The 22294-nt window shown below is 42.1% G+C and overlaps 1 protein-coding gene across 2 annotated transcripts; it reads left to right on the forward strand.

Annotated features, from left to right (window-relative positions):
• The first annotated feature begins 232 nt into the window (after positions 1-232).
• myoz2a (myozenin 2a) lies at positions 233-20616 on the forward strand. 2 transcript variants are annotated; one of them, XM_082161735.1, is made up of 6 exons: positions 233-381; positions 1728-1814; positions 4750-4916; positions 5046-5160; positions 11048-11231; positions 18686-20615. In XM_082161735.1, exons 2-6 carry the CDS (start codon positions 1733-1735, stop codon positions 18933-18935), a joined length of 798 nt encoding a protein of 265 aa, XP_082017861.1. In that variant the 5' UTR covers positions 233-381; positions 1728-1732; the 3' UTR covers positions 18936-20615. The 2 variants fall into 2 exon arrangements, with proteins under 2 accessions (XP_082017861.1, XP_082017862.1); XM_082161736.1 differs by lacking the exon at positions 1728-1814 and having other exon boundaries at positions 247-381; positions 18686-20616.
• The last annotated feature ends 1678 nt before the right edge of the window (positions 20617-22294 follow it).

A 22294-nucleotide genomic window follows, 5' to 3' on the forward strand; every position in this document is an offset into this window, starting at 1 on the left:
TTTTATATCTTTGCTCCAAATCATAGAAACATTGACCATGTTAATCAAAACTTGGAACTGAAACTGAAGAATGTCCCGCTAATGAATGAACTGTACAAACACAGTGAAGTCATAACCTGAGCAGACACCTGCTGTGTCCATTACACTCAAAAGTGTTAACGTATGTCTGTCTGTGTGTGATCAGCTCTATTAATAACCACATGCTGGTTCAAACGGACAGACTAACAGCTGGCCCTCCCTCTGACACCCCTCTCCCCTGTAGTCCGCTCCACCAGAGTCCCTCAGTCCTGGTCAGAGAGGGAACAAGCACAGGTTGCAGTGATCCAGACTGACCCCACTTACCTCTGTTAAAGGATACTGACACAACCTGACACATCGCAGGTAAGGAGCCCCTGCCTCAGGTGCTTATGCAGCAGGGATGTGTGGGTTGTGTGTACAGTGTGTTAAAAAGTTCTGTCAACTTTTCTGACTGCCATCATCAACATATAATGATATACAATAATGTCTCAAAGCAGTACGGTAAGGTCCCAGTCGTCACTGGCCCTGATAGACTGCATATGGGGCTGAACTGCATTAGCCTGTACTGATTATTCTGGTCATTTGTGATATGTGCATGCAGGTGGTTTCACATATTGATGTAGTTTGTGTATTTAGCAAATAAAACATTGAGTGAATGAACTAAAATGCCTTAGACTAAATACTATGGTCAAGGTACAGTATACCTAATAGGGGGGTTGCATGGTCCCTTGTGAAAAAGATGTACACTTTCTATTTATTTTTTTTATATGTATATAGGTCTATATTTGCAATTGCACATTTGAAATGAAGAAATAGAAATTTAGTACATTTAAAAATGTATTAACTTTAAACGTAATAATAAACAAAAACTACAGTTCAAATTATAATCAAGTACATTACATGTGCTTTAGTGCGTTAGTCAACCAATCAAAATAAGTGTACTTTTAAAGATAGTTAAAACATAATGACTTAAAATGCACACTTAAGTACACTTAAGTGGCCTTTTATATTATCTGCAAGTAAAACATTTTAAATATACTTTTAAGATTTAAAGGACACTAGTGCACATACAATATACACATAATTTCTAAATATTTTTACATATGTTTTAGGCGTGAACCATAGTACCATTCTTTAGTATGGTACATGGTATGTTCATGGCAACAATTCAAATTTTCGTTTAAGTTTTTAATCTAATTTGATCAGCTTTTTGTTTCAATTATTAAAATAAATTATTTTTTTATAGTTTTAGTCAATGGTAACAACACAAATTCAGCCCTGTTAGAGAATCTTTCCATCAGACATTACAGTCTTTACTAACATGGTTAGCGAATAGCATGTAACAGCACAGTAATGGATATGGACACAAACTACCACCTTTCCCCTGGTAATCCCGCATGGTGTGACATCACAACCTTCGGGTGCAACGTTCTATCGAGTTGGGTCTATATCAGGCATATCGATTCACAGTCCCCTGCAGAACTACACAGGGAGCAATGCCTTCGCTCAGACGTCATGTTTAGTTGCTCTGGGTTATTTAAAGGGATGTGCTAGTGTCAGCCGTTCAGCAGGTGTAATAAATGTCACCCACTGGACTATGAATGTAATTTTGTGTTTGTATGTTTGTTTGTTTGTTGTGGTTGAAAATGTGTGAGATTGCAAGGGGCAAAATGTTGTAGATTCACATTCCCTAACTTTGTTTTCCACAGACAGCATGTCTCAGCATACTCTGATGTCAACACAGGAGAGGAAAATGCAGGCCGCTGCTATTTGTAGAGAGATCCATGCCACTGATGGTACTACCATTGATTTATTACTAACCTCTGTGTGTGTGTGGTATAGTATATAGTGTTGTATATATATACACACACACACACACACACACACACACACACACACACACACATATGTATATATAGTATACACGCTAAAATGTATTCAGAAAATCTATTGTGCTTATCAAAGCTGCACTTATTTGAACGAATTTTAAATGTAATTTATTCCTGTGATGCAACGCTGATTTTTTCAGCATCATTACTCCAGTCTTCAGTCACATGATCCTTCAGAAATCATTCTAACATGCTGATTTGCTGCTCAAGAAACATTTATTTTACTATCAATGTTGAAAACAGATGTGCTAATTAATATACTGTATCTTTGTGGAAACTGTGATACTTTTATTCATGATTCTTTGGTAAATAGAAAGTAAAAAAAAAAAAAAAGCATTTATTTAAAATAAAAATCTTTTATAACATACTAAAAGTATTTACTTGCACTTTTAATTGTTGCATCCTTATTGAATAAAATAATTTAAGTTCAAGTTAACATAAGCCTAGTAATATAAACATACTGTAAACCCAAACAAGCTAATAGTACATTTAGACATTTAGGCCCACTGCTCCACTGTGCCTATACTTAACTATATTTTGGGGAATAATTTGTAGAAGTAACCAAAACCTGGCAAAATCTCCAAAAACCTCCCTTTAGGGACGTCCTCGTTTGTAAATCTGGTCTAAAAATAAAGTAATTAAAGTTTTTTTTTTTAAATGCAAAATTGCAGAAAGTTTTGTGTGATGGGTGGGTTTAGAGTTAGGGGATAGAATATACAGTTTGTACAGTATAAAAACAATTATGTCTATTCAATGTCCCCATTTAGATAGCTAAGCAAACGTGTGTGTGCATGTGTGCGTGCGTGTGCGTGCGTGCGTGCGTGCGTGCGTGCGTGTGTGTGTGTGTGTGTGTGTGTGTGTGTGTGTGTGTGTGTGTGTGTGTGTGTGTGTGAGAGTGTGTGTGTGTGTGTGTGTGTGTTTGTGTGTGTGCGTGCGTGCGTGCGTGTGTGTGTGTGTGCGTGCGTGCGTGCGTGTGTGCGCGTGCGTTCACTACTCACTGCTTCTAATGTGTGTGCACTATAACTTGGATGGGTTAAGTGCTGAGGACATATTCTGAGTATGGGTTACCATACTCAGCCTTCACATCATGTCACTATGTTACATTAAAATACTGTTAAGATTTGTGTAATCACATTTGTATAGTGATTAGATTAACCACACCCTAGACAGCTAAAAATACTAATCTGTAGAGATGTATAACTACCGAGAGCAACTAATCCTTTTGTAGTTGTCTGTTTGAAACTCTATTTCTGGGAGCGGACAACTGATCGGCCAGTGGCTGACGGCAAGATGATGCTTGACAGCTGTAAGAACATACCAGTAGGATAAATTTTCATCCTTTGATATGCCTGTAAGAGCTCCCCGAGTGACCTGCATTACAGCCTTCAATAACTCAATTTGGGCCTCTGCTAAAGGCAACTGACAACTAAATTGAATTGTTGATCAGTTATCAGGAACACTGCAGCATCAAAGTTTACACAGGGGTGTCAAACTCAGTTCCTGGAGGTCCACGGTCCTACAGAGTTTAGTTCCAACCCTGCTTCAATACGCATACCTGTAGTTTTCAAACATGCCTGAAGGACTTGATTAGCTGGATGAGGTGCATTTGATTAAGGTTGAAGCCAAACTCTGCAGGGCTGTGGCCCTCTAGGAAGTGAGGGTACGTTTTCACAACAACAATGTACTAAAAACGGCCAAAACGCATAAAAAGTTTTCTGTTTTTATTTAAAAATTGTGTCGTGTAAACGGGCCCTGATTTTGACAGCCCTGGTTGAGAATGTATAGCCCTATTAGGACGGGATTAGTTTAACATTGAGAGGTGGGGTAAAGTAATTATTACCAGACCATCTCAGTAATCATTACGGACAATGTCAGTAAAGTTTACGCCGACTTTTACCTTCTGTAAAAAGGTCCGGAAAAATTACCCCAGGTAATTTTAATCCTGTGCGAATAGACCTGCTGTAAATATGTACGTAAATATTCCGTCATTTCTTGTTTAAAAGTAGTTTTCTGTGTTTTTTCATGTATGAAGGCATTTGAAAAAGCCTTCAGTTGCGTTCTGTGGCAAAATTCAAGTTTTTTCCACATACCATTCATATCAAAAAGAAGGTCGAAAGCACTTTTTAGAGAAACTTCTTTTAGTGTAAGGTAAGTGCCTATTACCAACATAATCCAATCTGAATTTAATTAATACATTGTTTGACCGTACCAAACTGTTTTATATATATAAATATAGGCTGTGTTTGCACATGTGATATCAGAAAGCAACGTAATACGCACATGACGACAGGGAAGTGAGTGACGGCGGTGCGTAAATCGAGTTTCCTCACACTTCTGCTAGTTTTACTGAGATTTCTTATCCTGTGCGAATTGGCCATTATTATTACAGAAGTCCTGTGGTAAAATTACATTAATCAATCTACCATTGTAAAACTAATCCTGTCTGAATAGGGCTTATGGCTGCACAACTGATTACTTCATTTAAAATACATGTGATGGTCAGGTAGGGTAACCCATACTCTGTATTTGTCCTCTGCATTTAACCCATCCAAGTTAGTTCACAGACATTTGGAGTAGAGAGTAGTGAACAGACACACTGCAAACATAGTCACACACACAGTGTGGCAGCCATTTTGCTGTTGCACCCGGGGAGCGATTGGGGGTTTGGTGCCTCGCTCAAGGGCACCTCAGTCATTTCCTGGCGGTATTGAGAATCAAACCCGCAACCTTCGGCTTACCAGTCTGACTTTCAAACCATTAGGCCACTACTGTCTATTTTTAATATGAAATTGTGTTGACGTATATATTGTAAACTTAACTTCGTTTTTACTCTTTTCCACAGAAGCAGAGATGGATCTAGGAAGGAAAGTTAGCGCACCAAAGGAAATCATGTTGGAGGAACTTTCCTTAGCATCAAACAGGGGCTCCCGTCTCTTTAAGATGCGTCAGAAGCGCTCAGAGAAATACACCTTTGAAAGTATTCAGAATGAAGCCAACACACAGCACAGCGTAAGTGTCAATTGTTTTATAGAACACAGAGTCCGTGGTCCAAAAGCACAGAAGGTCTGTGTGTGGTTACATACAATTCAGATAACCACAAATTCTCATTGTAATGACCATTCCTTTCTCTTTTCTCAGATTGATGCCATTTCTCGGGGCCCAAGTGCTGAAATATCAAACATTTTAAGTCATGAAAATTGTCTTGCAGTTGACCAGGAACACAATACACTCAACCCTGAGACTATTGCCCCAGGTTAGTCCACAGCAATTTCTTTTTTTAAGGGGTCCAAGAACCAAAGGTGCAATTTTGCCAATTGTTAATTTTCTGCCCTAAAGCAGACATCTTCAACCCTGCTCCTGGAGACCAACTGTCCGTTTGATTAGGGTTGGAGCTAAACTCTCCAGGACAGTGAGTCCCCATGAGCAGGGTTAGAGACCTCTGCCCTAAAGTGTCTGGGCATCAGACATCACAAGCCGTAGAGACCTCAAACTTTGTTGGGATGGTTCCAAATCTCCCCTCACTACTCAGGCACCCCCACACACATGCGTTGGTCATCCCAAAACACTGATGAAAGTTATCGAAAGAATTTTGATAAAGTCAATGGCCAATTAAGGGCACACTATGTAATTTTACGCCACTAGAGGTCGTTTATTCAAAACAAAGGCGTAGCTTGATGAAGCCTTGATTCCGCAGAATCATGGAAGTTGTTGTCTTCACCTCTACAGCCGGTGGAGAATACGACGGAACTCGGACAGAAATCATATATTTATGGATGACCCGTAATGTATTGAAGATTTATTAACGTTACGAAAGCCTTTGGAGCGGAACGAGGCCGCTGGAGCGATTGCTAATGAGAGACGAGCACGACACACAGCTCGAGAGCAGTGGAGCTTTTATTATGCCGCAGACCGCTTCCGCTTCTCCAGTCATGCGTATGTGGGGTAGCGTTTTATCATATTAGATACAATTGAGTGTGTTGAAAGTTGTTATAATGCTACTCTGTGCGTTTGCTCTGCGGCTACTATATGAGACACATGTTGCACACTGCAGTGAGCTAGATCGATATTAGGCATGGTAAAACATGGTACTCACGGTAAATCAAGAAAACTAAATTTAAACAAAAAGACTAACTGTGTTGAGCTGTATAACAATGATTAGTTTTCTGTCGATGAATGGATCCAAACAGTGGCTGACCTGTCTAATAAAACACATAATATATTAAAGTGTCTTTGGTTTCTATAGAATAAAACCTGAAATCGGGGGTAACGCGAGTATGATGTCATTGATAGGCGACGCAAGGGCACAGTCCGTGTCCTGGTTAAAACTGCTTATTTCTCTGGATTTAAACATTCTTAGAAACATTTTGGATCATGTAAGTACACAAATCAACAAAATATATAATATAACAATGTTCTAGTGGTTTTTGGATATTTTGATCCAAAAATCTTACATAGTGTGACCATTTAAATGGTCTAGCGTCGCCCATTTTGACTATGACTTGACACTGCTCAATGCAATGAACAAAACTTGATTCTACAGAGCCCTTAAAGCAGAGGAGTCCAAGCTCGGCCCTGGAGGGCCACTATCCTTGTAGAGTTTAGCTCCGACTTGCCTCAACACACACCTGGAAGTTTCTAGTTTGCTTAGTAAGACCTTGATTAGCTGGTTCATGTGTGTTTAACTGGGGTTTGAGCTGAACTCTGCAGGACACTGGCCCTCCAGGAGCAGGATTGGACACCCCTGCTGTAAAGGGACATGGTGATGGAAAAAAATATGAGATGGGAGGAAAAATTTTATGTTTCAACGCTTTTGCAATCTCAAAAAGGTTTTGCGAGCGAACGCAAAGTTTCTCGGGGGAACGCAAAAGCATTGACATATTTTTTCCTCCGATCTCATATTTTTCCCATCACCATGTCCCTTTTAGGGGCTCCGTACGGAACACATGGGCTGAGGCCGAAATCCCCCCATATATGCTCAAATATGGCGTTATTTGAGGGGACAGCCATTTGTAGTGGTGTCCGAAACAATAGTGGACGTTATTGAGTGCACTCTTTCAATCCCACATTGCACTGCAATAACGATTGTACATCCGATGCACGCTCAACGGCTGTCTGAATTCACTCACTCGTTTTCATCCACTTCTTCAAGTGAACCGTATTAGTGGACTAACGTAGGGAATAGTGAATGAGTGGTGGTTTAGGGGGCGATTTCGGATTCAGCCATAGACAACAGGATATTCTGAAGATGCACACCAAATAAAGTCAAAATCTGCCAATAGAGGGTGCTACAAATAAAAACCTGTCATAATTACATAATAACCATCACTAGGAACAGAATACAGAGAAACCGAAACCAAAAGAGCCTACACGTGACAATGAATCTAAACTTTGATTATTAATGTACCGTTTCTGTGATGTATTTAATATACAGTATATAGCATTTACTGTTACATGCTGCACACTACATCATTTACATTTTGAGCATGTAATTCCTGTGTGAACAGTGGCCGTAGTGTCCTAACAGGAAGCTTGTTAAGTGTTTCCTGTGTCCTTTAAGCAGTGGCACAGAGACGCAGCTGTCGATGATAACATCTTAAACAGATCCTATCCTTATAACTCCCTGATATAGCCTTAAGGCTTGGCCACCCTTCCTACTGTAGATTGGTGGATGAGCACACATTTACCGTACGTCCTGCTATTTTAGTGTCTTTGAGGCTTCATTAAGATGGGGAGGGGATGATATGAAGACCGGCAGAAGAATTTTTGATTATAAATAAAGATTAATATCAGACAAAGTCTCACTGTGTGAGAGAGAGAGAGAGAGTAGCCACTGGTTTCACGCTATGCATTTAAAAGTGATATCCGGAGGGGGAAATATATATTTATATTTTTTATAGAACAATATTTATCTGACAAAATTATTTGGCAAAAAAGGCAAACTATGGCTACAGGTTTTTTTACTATGCAAAAACTAAATTCGTAGAAAAACAAAAAGCTCACATGAAAAAAAAATACATTGACTACAGCATAATGAGTTATTAATATTTCATTGGTTCTCTCTCGTTTTTGCATGTGTTCATAATCTCTTTGTATGACCAAATATGATGTCTGCACAATTTGCCATGTTTCATTACGATATCAATAATCAAACAATTGTCTCCAAGCACAACTACGCAATACGCTTACAAAATCTGAAAACTGAACTTTGATTTGATATATTTTGGGCGGTTACCTGTAAATGCATTACAAAGAAAGGAATTAAGTCTCAAATATTTTTCACTAACACCTTCTTTCGACATTTTTGAGCGAAATCCTTTTTCCTGTGCCCCACTAGTCAGCAAGCACAAATTGCCTCCTAATGAGAAATGTTTCATAGCTCATCAGCATCTTGATGTGTCAGAGCACTGCCCCATGAAAACAGTGTCTAAAAACGAATCCCCCTGCTGTATTTTCATTTCTCTGAGGCCCGTTGAACTGCCCAGATCCTCAGCATTAGAATATGCATTTTTTTTCCCCTTGAAGCCAATAAACTCAGGAAGGAGAGTGTCCACATGAGGGTGATATGTGACAGAACACCCACATTACATAACTGCTGTTTTGGGCTTGCTGGCCCTGCCAGTGAACAGCGATTTGAAGTATACTCTTTTTGAAGGGCCCCCCTCTGTCCCTCCACAGCATGTTTTAGAACCTTGTGAAGCCTTTTACTGTAGATGAAATGATGACCAGACAGTAATATATCACTGTAGAAGCTAACAATACCCTTAGCAGTAGCTAACAGTGTGCTAGCTGTCCATACAGAATAACAATAACCTAAAGGTACTGTAGTATAATAAGCTAAAGAGCTAAGCTCAGGAGACTTGTGATTCTCATATATCTCTCATTTTAGTGTCAACAGTGTCTCAGATGTTTCTTCTAAAATTCCATAGGAGAAATAAAAGTAGACACAACTGAGACATGAGAAAGTTCTGAGAGAAGGGGTCCAAAATGAGAATGAACAGTGAGAAACATGGGAGATCTCTTTATTGTCTTGATTTAATCTCTTTCAAGACTCTATTATATTAATGTTTTATTGCTCAGAGTGTAACATGAATATTCTATCATGTTCTGTTTTTGTTCCGTTTTCACTGTGTTTCCTGTGTTTTTCCTGAGTTCCAAGTTATTGTTAGTTTGGTTGTTAATTAGTTCCGGCACCTGTTCTATGTTGATTACTCTCCCGGCGTATGTAACCCTCATCCTTCCCTTGCACTTTGTAACAAATCTTTCCCTCGCGGGTCAAAATAACTCGAAGCCCTAAAATTATACTTATTTTTTTGTCCATAAAGCTTTATTTAATTTAATTTTGATAATATTTTATCTATTTTTGAATGCATTTTGCATTTTGAATGAATTACTAGGTTTTATCAATAAAACATAAATAAATAATAATTTAAGCACATTTCATTCAACTTAAATTAAAAATAACACAATTTCATGCATAACCCTTTTAATTCAGTTAAAACTATATTACATTGGGTGTCTTTGCCGACCTCTTGTGGAAATAAAATGATATAACATGATATTTCATGACTCTTGGCACTAGATGGCCTTATAGCTCTATTTGGAGTAAATGAGCTGTTCCGCTGGGTCCTAAAGTTAGTTCTTTCAGTTTGCATTCAGATACACATGTAGACATTATAAAATCTCTTTTTGGGGGGTAAAGTTTTAGCATTTTTAGGTTTTTATATGTGTACTGAAGCATTCCTCACATTCCATTAATTTCTAAGGAGGTCAAATTGACCCGCGGAGAAGGATTTGTTACTTTTTTTAATTTCAACCACAAACTCCAAAACAAAACTTTTTTGTGTATTCGTGGTTCAAGTGCGACAAAAGTCCCATGGTCTTGGACCACTCCGATGAACACTGAGTGAAGGATGAGGGCCCTCAGTTCTATCAGTTCATCTTTGATCACATCAATGTTTATAGTAGCTTTTGTTTTTTCTCCTGTATGTTCTTCTGAGTTATTAAAGAGTGTTCCCTTGAATCTCCTGTGCCACGAGTGTTATAAAGTCACACCAAACGTGACACTCTTTCTTTTCTTTTATTTCTTATTATATTACATTTCATCACTCTAGAGCAACATTTGTCACAATTGTGTGCTCATGGGAGTCACTTCAAAGATTTTACATACCCAAAGTTATCAAGACAGTAGAGAAAGGTAGTCAGTGAAGGACAGTGATGTGTCAGAACAGTAGCTTCTAGCCCAACAGTGGACACGCGGCTAGTGACAGCTCAAACAAGCAAAAACACGAGGGCTCGTATCATAAATGTTTAAAAAATTTAAACTTAAAAACTCTCCTTTTGTTTTCTTACATTGCACATAAATTTGCTGGCTTCCACGGCAGATCACACTATAAATAAACGCGTAATCGCTTACTTAAAAGTTCTCTGGGTTTACTTCGGATCTGATCTGAGCAATTCATCGGAATTGAGCACTAAGGCTCGCAATGTGAACGAAGCCTAAGCTCAGTAAACTGAGGGGGTGATTCACTTATATTCAATTAGAGAGCTCTACATTTCTATGTTCTCTTTTAAATGCTCATTTTTCATTTTCTGATATGTGCTTTTTCCTGATCTGCCACTTTTTTTTTTCTTTTTTTTTTGATGTCTTTCAGATGTCAGTCTTTTAATCCCTAACTGTGTTTTTGGTAACACTTTGCTTTAAGCCTTTATGTATAATGCATTGTAAAGGTATTCATAATGTATGTTATTATGCATAATATCTTTTCATAAAAAAAAAAGTGAAAAATTATATTTGCAAATTCCTTGTTGCATCTGAAATTGGTTGTTTGTCATGCGTTTTAATGCATTATATTCTGGTTATATTATAATGCATCTAAAGGTCTGTTCAATTAATAAGTATTATAATAACTATGGTTACAATTATTCATAGGTGCATTATAAGGCAATAATTAATGCATTAGAAATGTCAAAAAATTCATTAAAAAAAACTCCTTTTATTATGCATTATACTGTATATAAGGGCTTTAAGTAAAGTGTTTCCTTGTTTTTCTTTATCAGCATTTTTTTGTCATTCAGCATGTCTTGTAAATGTTTATGCCTTATGGTCAAATAAAGCTTTTTTCCCCCCATGCTTTCAACAGGCTATGGTGGTCCCTTGAAGGATGTTCCCGCAGAGAAGTTCAACTGTACAGCAATGCCCAGATCCTACCAGTCCCCCTGGGAGCAGGCCCTTATCAGTGACCCCTCTCTGGCCGAAACGCTGGTCGCCCGCATGCCTGAACCTGAAACCAGACATGAGATACCTCAATACAAGAGCTTTAACAGGTTTGTGTTATACTCAAAACTTAAATAAATCGAAATAACCATACAAAATTTTGTTTCTTAATTAAAATTCTTGGACTAACTGTGTTTCATTCATGCACATAATATATATATATATATATATATATATATATATAAAATAGTAAATAGTACTAAAACTACTTATTAATGTTTTGAAATAACTTTTATTTTTATTTTTCATTTTAATTTCATTTTCAGTTTTAGCATTTTTTATGTGCTTGTCATTTTTTATTCTTTTTTTAAATAATTCTATTTATTTCTTTTTTTATTTATCTAGCCTACATTTCAGTTTTTGTTATTTTTGTACGTTACTTTAACTTAAACTTATTTTATATCAGTTTGTTGCCAATGAATTATTTATAATTTGCATTAATAAAGTTAAGTTTTTATCTAGTATTTGTACTTTATATTATTTCAGCTTTATTTCAGTTATTAAAAAAATTTGTTGTAAAGTCGTCATGAAATCAAAATATTTACTTTACTTTGTTGGTGCACATTACTGTGCAAGTTAATACAAAGAAGAAAAACAATTTGTTTGTCGTGGTTATCTTTAATCAAAATCAGAAAATTTGCTTCAGCTCTTGAATGGCGTTCGTTGACTTCGTTCTCTAATGACGTCAGTTCCTATAGGCGGTAGTGTTTCTTTACAAAGTGACATCGCCACCTACTGGCCTGTCAGCATAATACAGCGTTTTTAGTCATTTTAGTCATGGAAAACGTACTCGGTTACTAACGTAACCTCGGTTCTCTCTAGAGAGGAAACGAGTACTGCGTAATATCTTACGCTAGGGGAAATCTCTTTTCCGCGAGATACTGAAGCCAAAAAATTATCCTTAATTTTGAAATAATGTAAAACGCGTTGCGGCAGCATGCAGACATAGGCGAGACAGCTCGCGCGCCTATTGGCTGCCCTGCGGCAACTGCAGCAGCCTATCGATAAGGCCCTATCGTGACGTCATCACCAATGGGGGCGCTTCGCGCCCCATACGTCACGTCCCGCCGAAACGGGCGTGGCCTGGGGCTATAAATATAGCATCGAAAGGCTAGCTTACCGGTTTTTCATCGCCGGAGCGAACCGGAGCGTGCGCAGGCACGGCAAGATACGCAGTACTCGTTTCCTCTCTAGAGAGAACCGAGGTTACGTTAGTAACCGAGTACGTTCTCTTACGAGAGGTACTCTCGTACTGCGTAATATCTTACGCTAGGGGAAACAGTGTAAAACGCCGTGCATGCTATGATCCAGCACCAAAGTCCCAAGGGCAGGTGCCCGGGCTCATGTAGTACATGATCATAAGTGACTCACAGAGAGCCCAGGAAGAGTGGCTAGAATAGCATCATTCCTGTAATGCAGCATCCTATAAGAACAGTTATAGTGATGGTATTTACTCAGTCAGGGCGACCCCGGCCTGGACTGATGAATATAGTGGGTCTTACACATTGCCCATAGAGCTGCGCGATCTAAACGAGCGTTGCTCGCGCTATTTTGGTATTCTGGGCCGGACGTACTCGGGGCAGACAGTACCGATTTCTAGACTGAAAGCAGCTTAGCTTGCAGAGCGGGAACCTCTAGGTTATAAAACCTTATAAATGTAGACGGGGAGGCCCAGCCTGCCGCCATACAGATATCTTGCAAGGCAATCCCACTAGACCAAGCCCACGACGAGGCCACGCCTCTCGTGGAGTGCGCTCTGACACCCAATGGGCACTGCAAGCCCTTAGAGGTGTAAGCCAGCGCTATAGCATCGACTATCCATCTGGATAGGCTCTGTTTCGAAACGGCGAGTCCCTTAGAACGTCCGTAGAGTGAAACAAAGAGCTGCTCCGTCTGTCTGAAAACAGACGTGCGGGACACATAAGCCCTTAGCGCCCTGACTGGGCAAAGGAAGCTGGCGTCCTTCTCCTCGTTAGAGACCGGCAGGGCAGACAGGGAAATTACCTGGGCCCTGAACGGTGTATTGAGGGATTTAGGGACGTACCCGTGCCTTGGTTTGAGTATGACTTTCGAGTCATTTGGCCCAAACTCCATACACGTCGCGCTCACTGAGAGCGCTTGTAAGTCCCCTATGCGCTTCACTGAAGCGAGAGCCAGAAGAAACACCGTTTTGAAAGACAAGTGTTTGATATCTACTGACTGGATAGGCTCAAATGGGGCACCCTTCATGGCCTCCAAGACCGTAGAAAGGTCCCATATGGGGACTGAGGGAGGTCTGGGAGGATTTAACCTCTTAGCTCCTCTAAGGAACCGAATGACCAGATCGTTCCTTCCTAGTGACTGACCAAGCGTTGGTTTGGAAAACGCTGCTATAGCCGCCACATAGACTTTGAGCGTGGATGGGGCTCTGCCTTCATCCAGTAGCTCTTGTAGGAAGGAGAGAACCTCCGTCACTCCACAGTCCAGGGGTGAAAAGCCGCGTGCTGTGCACCAGCTGGAGAACACTGACCATTTTGAGGAATAGAGCCGTCTCGTAGAGGGAGCTCTAGCCTGCATGATCGTGTTTAACACTCCCTCTGGGATATCAGAGGGTACCCGTTGATGGCCCACGCATGTAGGGACCAAAGCTCCGGGCGAGGATGCCAGATCGAGCCCCTGGCTTGAGAGAGGAGGTCCCTCCTCACTGGTATTGGCCATGGGGCAGTGCTCGTCAGCTGCATAAGAACTGGGAACCAAGCCTGGTTCTTCCAGAACGGAGCAACCAGTAACACTGAGCATCTGCTTTCCCTGATCCGCTCTAATACCTGAGGTAGGAGCGTGATGGGGGGAAAGGCATAGAGCGGGCAGCGGGGCCAGACGTGGGCCAGCGCATCCCTGCTCTTTGAGAAAAATTCCGGGCAGTGAGCGTTTTCTTGAGACGCAAACAGGTCTATCTTTGCTCTGCCGAATGTCTGCCACAGCAGTTGGACTGTCTGCGGATGCAGTGACCATTCTCCTGCTGGAACATTGTTCCTGGACAGTCTGTCTGGTCCCACATTCAGGTGGCCAGGCACATGCGCTGCTCTGAGCGAGCGCAAATTGTGCTGAGCCCATACCAGGAGGCGTTTCGCTAACCTGTATAGGTTTCGGGATGTGATGCCTCCCTGGCGATTTATGTAGGCTACCACTGACATGTTGTCCGAGCGGACCAAGACGTGGTGTCCTGCTATTTGGGGACGAAAGCGCCTCAGCGCGTTGTCGACTGCCATCATTTCCAGGCAGTTTATGTGCAGAAGCTTTTCCCGTTCTGACCACTGGCCAAAAAACGGTCTGCCCTCGAGCAGTGCTCCCCATCCCGAGGTGGAGGCGTCCGTGGACACCACCTTCACACTCGAGGAAGTCCCCAGGCTTACACCTGACTGGTACCAGTCGGTCGCTCTCCAGGGTATCAGTGCTGAGATGCATTCCTGATCGACCTTGAGACGAAAGAGACCTGAAGTCCATGCTCGACGCGGTACTTGCGCTTGTAGCCAGAACTGCAGTGGGCGCATGCGAAGCAGATCCAGCTGGAGAACTGTGGATGCTGCTGCCATGAGACCGAGCATCCTTTGAAACTTCTTTAGCGGGACTATAGTGCCGCGGCGGAAGGTTTCTGTCATGCGCTGAATAGTCAATCTGCGCTGTAGCGATATTTGAGCTGTCATTGACAGCGAGTCCAGTTCTGTGCCCAGGAAAGATATTCTCTGACTGGGAGACAGTGAACTTTTCGCCCAGTTGACTTTGAGACCCAGATTCTCGAGATGTTCGAGTAAAATGGTTCTGTGTTCTATGAGCTCCGTATGTGACTGAGCTAGAACCAGCCAATCGTCCAAGTAGTTCAAAACTCGCATTCCCCGAAGTTTCAGGGGAGCGAGGGCTGCGTCCATGCACTTCGTGAATGTACGGGGTGCTAGGGACAGGCCAAACGGTAGGACTGTGTATTGATAAGCCTGGCCCTCGAAGGCGAATCTCAAAAATTGCCTGTGACGTGACGCTATTTGTATTTGGAAATACGCGTCTTTCAGATCTATTGACACAAACCAGTCCCCGTGGCGAATTTGCGCGAGGATTTTCTTGGTTGTGAGCATTCTGAACCTGCGTTTTGAAAGCGCTACGTTCAGTTGTCTTAGATCTAGAATGGGTCTGAGACCCCCGTCTTTTTTCGGAACCAGAAAATATCTGCTGTATAGCCCCCCTTCGCTCTGAGCTTGAGATAAAGGCTCTATTGCCCCTTTGCTCAACAGCTTCGCAATTTCGGTACGAAGTACACTTGCTACTTCCTTTTCAACCGTGGTTTCAACTCGCACCGCACAACGGCGGGGACGTCGAGCGAACTGTAGCGAATAGCCTCTTTTTATAATGTTCAGCACCCATTCTGATACACCGGGAAGCTTTGCCCACGCATGTGCGTGCATAGCTAAGGGTTGAATGAGATTGGAGCTCTGGTCGTGACATAGTGGCGACCGGGGAGCTTCGGTATGCTGTATTATAGACACCGCATTTGCAGCGCTCGAGGCGGGGAGTGTTTTGATCACAGCGGGCGGTTCGCCCGCGCTCGGCTCTCTCACGGCAGGTAGCTGAGAGACGGCGAGCGTGGGGGAAACCGAGGGATTCGTCATGTCTGTGAGTGAATGTGGGCGCAGGACAGCGGGCACATTTGCACTGAAAACACCATCGACCTGAGTCGGTTGTATGTGTGTTGGTTTCGTTTTTACAGAAACCAAGAGACATGCAGCGTGTAGTGTTTGTGGGCACTGGGACGTGGGCACGTTCACTACATTCTGTGCGCAATCGACATGAGTCGATTTTATGTGCGCGAGCCCTGTGGGGCGGGCTGTGTCTGTGTGTAGGAATGGGCACTGGGCAGTGGGCATTTTTACTACACTCATAACACCGTCGGCCGTGGCCGGAATACCAGAAAATACGCTCTTTACAGGATCCATGTAATGGAACTGGACGAGCGGGAAGTTTTGGTGGAAACCCGGCCGCAGCGGGGCTTGAACACCGTCGTTTTCCTAAGCTGGCTAGGAAGACTTTGAGGCCTCGGGCTTCATCTCAACCTTCGGCCGAGTCCCACGCTGTGGGGGGCGGCGGCCGGCAGAGCGAGAGCGTGGTCTCTGGTCCCGGGCCTGTCGACGCTGTGAAGCGGCGGCGGGGGGCGGTGGCTGCGAGCTGCGAGCAGACGGCTGTTTAGAGCGGCCTGATGCGGAGCTAGAGCGCTTTGGCAAAAAGTGCTTCATGGCCTGCGACGTCTTTTGTACCTCAGCGAATCTGTCCGCGAAATCTTTGACGGACGATCCAAAGAGGCCAGTAGCAGAAACGGGGGCGTCGAGGAACACAGAGCGCTCCGAGTCCGGCATTTCTGAAAGCGTCAGCCAGAGGTGTCTCTCAGCAACGGTGAGAGAGGCCATGTTCCGCCCTATGGCCTGTGCAGCGGATTTCGTAGCGCGGAGTGCGAGGTCCGTAGCGCTCCTTAAATCCGCCACGTTGATTGCTTCCGTGCCTTCCTCGTCCAGCTTTCGGAGAAGGTTAGCTTGGAAGATCTGGAGAGTGGCCATAGTGTGTAGCGCTGATGCAGCCTGCCCAGCGGCGGTGTAAGCGCGACTGTGCAGGGTGGAAGTAGCGCGGCAGGCTTTTGAAGGTAGCGCCGTCTTAGTCCGCCGTCCAGCAGAGGGCGGGCAAAGATGGGCTGCTACCGCCTCCTCCACTAGAGGGAGAGCGAGGTATCCTCTGTCTTTGGCACCGTCCACCACGGAGAATGCCGCCGAAGCAGAGGAACGTAGCCTGGCTGAAAAAGGGGCGCTCCAAGACTTTGCCAGTTCTTCATGAAGCTCAGGAAGAAACGGGGCGGGTCTTGAGGGCGTGGAAACGCGGTCCCCTTGCAGAAAACAGCCGTCCAGACGGTTGCGTGTAGGCTCGGCGGGCGCGGACCACTCGAGGCCGAGGCTCTCTGTGGCCTGTGTGAGCAGACGCATCAGCTCAGCTTCAATGCTGGCCCGTTTTCCTGACGACTCGCGGGCAGAAGAAGGGGCGAGGTCCACAGAGCTCGCCCAATCCTCGCTGTCCGAAGCCAGGATAGAGCAGTTGTCCTCCTCGAAAACTGCCGCTTCTTCCTTGTCATCTCCGGCGGAAGCGGCGGCCAGCGGCGGCCACTGTCCGGGAGTGAGAGACTCGAGAGAAGCAGACGGCGAAGCTGGCAGGCGCACCGGCGAGCTTTTCTCGGTGGGAGGCTCAGGGATCCGCTGAGCACGGCGCTTTTTACGGCGCGGCGTCGAAGCGGGGGGTGCAGGCTCGTGGAAAGTTGCCATGCGAGTCCTCAGAGTCGCCATAGGCATAAGCTCGCAGTGAGGGCATCCGCCGTCAGCGAGCGCTAGAGCCGCATGTCCTTCACCCAGGCAGGAAACGCAGATGACATGGCGGTCCCCGTCGCTGAGTGGGGCTCGGCACGAGCCACAGGATGGACGAGACATCTTGAAAAAGACGCTCTGCTCTTTTAGAAAGGGAGTGTGAGTCGCGGCGGCGAACACACACAATGCAATGAAAGGATATAACGCCGGATAGCGTAGCAGGAACGGTGGTTGAAGGCGGCGCGGCCAGCGACTCCAGGTACCGAACTCGTCCCGCTGAAATGCTGTTTCCACGGCGCGGCTTCTTCTCTCTGGATCCAGCGATGCGTGAGCTCCGCTGAAGAGATGAAAAATCGGTAAGCTAGCCTTTCGATGCTATATTTATAGCCCCAGGCCACGCCCGTTTCGGCGGGACGTGACGTATGGGGCGCGAAGCGCCCCCATTGGTGATGACGTCACGATAGGGCCTTATCGATAGGTTGCTGCAGTTGCCGCAGGGCAGCCAATAGGCGCGCGAGCTGTCTCGCCTATGTCTGCATGCTGCCGCAACGCGTTTTACATTATTTCAAAATTAAGGATAATTTTTTGGCTTCAGTATCTCGCGGAAAAGAGATTTCCCCTAGCGTAAGATATTACGCAGTACGAGAGTACCTCTCGTAAGAGAACGTTTCCGTTTTTACTACATCGTTGTCGTGCAAACGTATCCTTAGTTACCAATAACATTACTACAGAACATGCTCAGCTTATTGCACTGGTCCATTCTAGTATAATGCCCAATTTTCACAATCAAATCAATTCCCAGTGGATAAAATAATAATGGGCCATTTTTCTCTTGAATATTATCTTGCATATGTAAAATAAAAAAAATTACGCAAATAAAATGGTTTACAAATGCTGTGCTATGTTGACTTTTAAGTATATATGTTGGAAACCTGCTTGAACATGTTTAATGAGCGGAAAGATGCCATCCAGCAGTCTCTGAATTAAAGCCAGTCAGCAAGATAATCTGATGAAGTGGATAAAATGATAAAATGAGGGTTTGTACAGTATATGCCACACTTTTTGCTGTAAGATTGTTTCTGTTGTGTTGTTTTACAAAACCATAAAGCTCTCATTAACTGTAACTCCTCTAATTGAAGGGTGGCTATTCCATTTGGTGGCTTCGGCAAGGCACCCAAAGTCCCTGTTAAACCTCTTGATGTGGAACCCGGCCACGCCACGCCACCAAGTCCCATGGCCAGAGCACCTGCCGGGGTCCAACGGCCCACCTTCAACAGAACCGCCTCAGGCTGGGTTGCTGACAGTGCTCCTCTGATACTTCCCAGCATCCCCCTTGAGCCCATATCATCCATGTCTTCCACATTTATCCCAGAGTCAGATGACCTCTGAGCGTTATCCTTGTTTTTGTGAACTTCATTATCACTGGAATACACACTACCCGTAAAAAGTTTGGAAAAATGATTAATCTTTATAAATGTTTTTGAAAGAAGTCTCTTATGCCCACCAAGGTGCCCACCAACAAAACAGTAATAGTTTTTTCTATTTTTATATATTGTAAAATGTAATTTATTCCTGTGATGCAAAGCTGAATTTTCAGCATCATTACTCCAGTCTTCAATGTCACATGATCCTTCAGAAATCATTCTAATATGCTGATTTTCTGCTCAAGAAACATTTCTTATTGTTATTAATCCCGAAAACAGTTGTTTTCTTTCTTCTTCTTCTTCTTTTTTTTTTTTTTTTTTTGTGGAAAGCATGATATACTACCATTCCAAAGTTTGTGGTAAGTAATTAAGACTATAAAAAGATGAAGAAATTAAAGGGGTCCTATTATGCCCTTTTGTTTTTGGGGTGTACTAGAATATGTTTTCATGCTTGATTGTTCAAAAAACCTATTATTTTTCACACATTATTACAGCTCCTCTCTCCCTAGTCTGGTTGAACGCGCCATTTACGATGAAGCCCCTCCTTTCAAAACATGACACGTGCTGTGATTGGTTAGCTGGCCCAGTGTGTTGTCATTGGCACCGCTAAGCGCATGTTCGGGAAATGTCCCGCCCCTTCATAACCGCGTGTTCTTCTCTAGTGTAAAAAAATATAATGATGAAGTCAATTTCAAACCATTTCCTGGTTTGAAAATTTCAAGCCTAATTCAGACCCTGACAATGTTAACAAATGAACGAAAATTCTGCTTTGCATCACATGAATGAATTACATTTTATATTTATACATAATATATTATAATAGAAAACAGTTATTTTAATTGTAATAATACTTAAATCAAATAAATGCAGCCTTGGTGATCAGAAGAGAATTCTTTCAAAAACCTTAAAAAATCTTAATTATTCCAAACTATATGCTGGAAGTGTAAAACACCTGGAATGTATGTAAACAAAAAGTAAATGTAGCATACTGAAAACGTAAGACACTGAAGTAAGGCTATTATATGGCATGCAGTGACTGATTTCTGATGGATTATTGGAAATATCTCCTAATGTTGATCTATACCATTTCACTAAGCTAATGTAACCCAAAGACTAGAAGGGCTTGCCAATCTGCCCATATAGACCTGTAAATATGTATTTATCAACATTTGTTTAAATTATTGAATAAATAAAGCATTCAATGAACTTGTGTTTCCATTTAAACAATTTTCAAAAGTAGCTTTTTGGCATTAACACAGCATGCACTAGTAGTAAATTAGAATCCAGTAGTGCATGACTACTGTACGCACTGCACTGCTTGTGTCGGTTTTTTTCACTACCAAGGTTAGAGTCTCCAGGGCTGACAAATTGAATCTGTTTTCCTGACGCAGCCGAGATGAGCGATGAGTCTCTTGCCTTTTGTAAGGCTGCTGTCTCTTGCATTCGATCAGACAGCCGCTGATGGGCACAGCACATGTCCATCACAGCTCAACTTCAGCCCGTTTACACTCAGCTGGGTCTGTGCTTTGCATAAAAGAGATGCAATGGCATAAAAGGGAAAACGAGGTGAATAAGAAGCAGCTTTGACATTTTTCATCACATACAATGCTCTCGAGGACCTTCTGCAGTCAAATATTTTTGAATAATTGATCGTAGAAACCGATTTGTGTGGTGCTAGGGAGGGAAGTGGTTTATTATGTACATTATGCATAACAGATTATCTACTTTGCTGTTTAAAACCTGAAAATTATAGTTACGTTTGTTTCACAAAGGTTTTTGCTGTCAGTGTGGTGCAAAATTTCTATTTGGTGAGAAAGCATCTGCTAAGAACATGTCCACTTAAAAAAAATTAAAAAAAAAATTACAAAAAAGGTTCAGTGTGGTTCTATACACTGTAAAAAAAAAATTACATCCCCAAGTCAAAAATTTCAAGTGACCGATAACATCTAAATTTTTCAATTAGTCTGACGTATTATTTCTCATTGAGCCAATGTTAACAGACTATTGCAACAAGAATTTCACTTGGGCCAATTGAAAAATGTAGATGTTATCGGTCACTTGAAATTTTTGATTTGGGAGGGTTAGACATTTTTTACAGTGTATAGAACCCTAGGGTTCTACACTTAATTTTTAAAGTATATTATGTTACTTTTTATTTTATTTTTTAAATTAACTAAATTTAAATAATGAGTCAATACATCATTAATCCTTCTTCCAATGTTTTTGTCTTACCCTGATTCACTATATGGTAGGCCTATTATAAGTGTTAATATTTTAGAACTAGTGCGATGGGTTTTGCAGGAAATTGTGTACATGTGTCACTCGCCTGTGCCTAGGCTACGTAAATTGAAAATATGTAAACTCTCAAACCTCCGGGGAATCTCCTATTTTAAACAAACGCTGAATCTGCTGGGAAAGAGAGAATGTGACAGAGCTCGTAATAAAACAAGAATCAACATTGGCTTGGCTTTTCGGAGATGGTGAGAACTGAGGGATTTGAAATGTTGTAAAAGCGATTCGGAGATGACGCTTTTATTAGGTATTTTATCGAAAGGATTAATTTCCATATGTAGCTATAGCTCTGTAACAGAGTTCATATATCTACTGTGAAGGGTCCTTTCATTATGGTTATTGTAGCGATGTGCTGAAATTTATTTTCAAGGAAGTACCGTGTTTATTAATGGGTAAATCTACAGTAACGTCTTCCGTTAGTAAGCTTGAGATCTAAACTGGTTATATCTCTGAAGCCTAGTAGTGAATGTTTTATGAGCAGAATGATAACCATAGTCACACAGAGCCGAAGCACAACCAAAACAATGTTCTTCTGCAAAATGCATGCAGTTTTGTTTTTTAACTGCTAGAGGGCCACAGTGTACCTTTAAAGAACCATTTCTGCCAAAAAAAAGTTTCTATACAAAGAGAAATGTCTTAAATGATTGCATTATACTTTTATGTTTAAAGGGTTATTTAAATTTTTTCTAGTGATGAAGTATGTTTACGAGCTGTTTGATTCATACAATTTAAATACACTTTAATTTAAACTAAATTCATAAAATGATCTCATGATGGGAACCCCTAAAATGTTCTATATATGAAGCGTCTGACAGAAATATTTAGAACCTTTTCTTCTAAGAGTGTAGAAGAATCGGTGACCAATATTACAGGATGTAGTATTACAAATGAAAGTAAAGTTGTTGTGTTTCTTTTAGAAAGCCAGGACAATGGGACTATGCCTTGTCATATCTGCTTAATTATAAGACACTGAGCAGTTGAAATCCTTGACCGCAGCATAACATTGAGTAAAGTCCTTATAGCTAACTGAGT

The sequence above is a fragment of the Leuciscus leuciscus genome, assembly GCF_965113295.1.
Source record: "Leuciscus leuciscus genome assembly, chromosome: 2".
Taxonomy (NCBI): domain Eukaryota; kingdom Metazoa; phylum Chordata; class Actinopteri; order Cypriniformes; family Leuciscidae; genus Leuciscus; species Leuciscus leuciscus.